The sequence below is a fragment of the Echinococcus granulosus genome (assembly GCF_000524195.1).
Source record: "Echinococcus granulosus chromosome Unknown EG_S00726, whole genome shotgun sequence".
Lineage (NCBI taxonomy): Eukaryota > Metazoa > Platyhelminthes > Cestoda > Cyclophyllidea > Taeniidae > Echinococcus > Echinococcus granulosus.
Window position 1 is genome coordinate 1 of NW_020171100.1, and position 1,316 is coordinate 1,316.

General features: G+C 40.8%; 1 protein-coding gene across 1 annotated transcript; it reads left to right on the forward strand. All coding sequences in view use genetic code 11, as the record gives it.

Annotated features, from left to right (window-relative positions):
• Window positions 1–1,029: 1,029 nt before the first annotated feature.
• On the forward strand, window positions 1,030–1,210 carry EGR_11286 (hypothetical protein; the record flags this gene model as incomplete). Its single annotated transcript, XM_024500527.1, has 2 exons — window positions 1,030–1,059; window positions 1,127–1,210. 2 exons carry the CDS (start codon window positions 1,030–1,032, stop codon window positions 1,208–1,210), a joined length of 114 nt encoding a protein of 37 aa, XP_024345059.1.
• Window positions 1,211–1,316: the final 106 nt, after the last annotated feature.

Below are 1,316 nucleotides of genomic sequence, written 5' to 3' on the forward strand. Positions count from 1 at the left end.
TAGCCTGCAGCATGTCCAGCATTTGACTGACTTTCTCTTCACAGGCATTAGCAGCACACTTCAAGCACACCTCGTGGATATATTTGGCATATCCGTAGGCATTTGGAAAGCTCCTATGTCCCACAATGTTCGGATATCAATCACGTGATTACAATCACCTCGTAAACCGCAATGGCAACCTTTACCATTAACATCCTTACCAACTGAGAGAGGAAATGTAGTAGAATGAAAGCTGCCAAATGGGTCCAGTGATAAATCATACACTAACACATGACAAACATCGTCTCGGTTTACTATTCCTTAATTTTCCACATTCTCTACAAGCAATAATAAGTCTTGGGTGCCTTGGAGCCCATGCACTTATTTTGTCCTCACAGTATCAGCTATAAAGATAGCGTCTTCTTGGAGCCCTGACTCATTATTACTCTGGTAGGGATCTCAATAATGTCCCCGGTCAAATAGGTAAGCACCTAAGCATGAGATGTCTAGAATATTGCTAACTCAAGGGAAGGCTCAGGCACAATGCTGAGCTGTTTTAGCGAATTTATGCTGAAGTATTTCTCGTTGACAGGTGGTCTAAAGACATGCACCAACATAACCACTTTCCACAGATTTGCTTACAAATGATGACAGTATATAAGCTTTCGGTGCCTGGATGCTTTCTTCGAATATTTATTTTGTTTCAGGGAAGGAATTTGTTAAATGATAGCTATATAATCCAAAGGCAAATTTAAACCCTTCATGAATTACTCCAATTCTATACTCTTGTGGCATCTCGGGTCCTCCCCAACATCGTAATGACACAAAGCAGCACAGTGGAATATTTACTGCCATTGGGCAAGAGGGCATCGACGACGAGGTGTCGTGCTGCCAGGCGGAAGTACTACCTACCGAAATATTTCGCCCGAGAAATGAAATAAATGGTAAAAGTGTGTCAAGTAGCTACAATTTGAAGGAAGTAAATTATCCCATTTATAGTTGTACATTTCCTAAAAATTGCAAATCTTTAAGACTTTTTAAATACAAACGATGGATACTATTTGGAAGCAACGAAGACACGTGAGTTCCTTGTCTAAAATGAGAAGCACCTGACGCAATGCAGCCGGTCCTTCATTATTTCACGTAGTTTGCACAACAGACGCGCTATTCCGATAGCATTGGCAGGCAGAGACACAGTCAAGCCGACACAGTTGCATGTAATGGGGAATGACTTTTGCATTCAATAAAGCATCTTTTAAATGACCGCATTGTTGATATATTTGAATGTTTAATTCATCCATTCAAGCATTCTAATCACCTGACACACTCACTAGCCA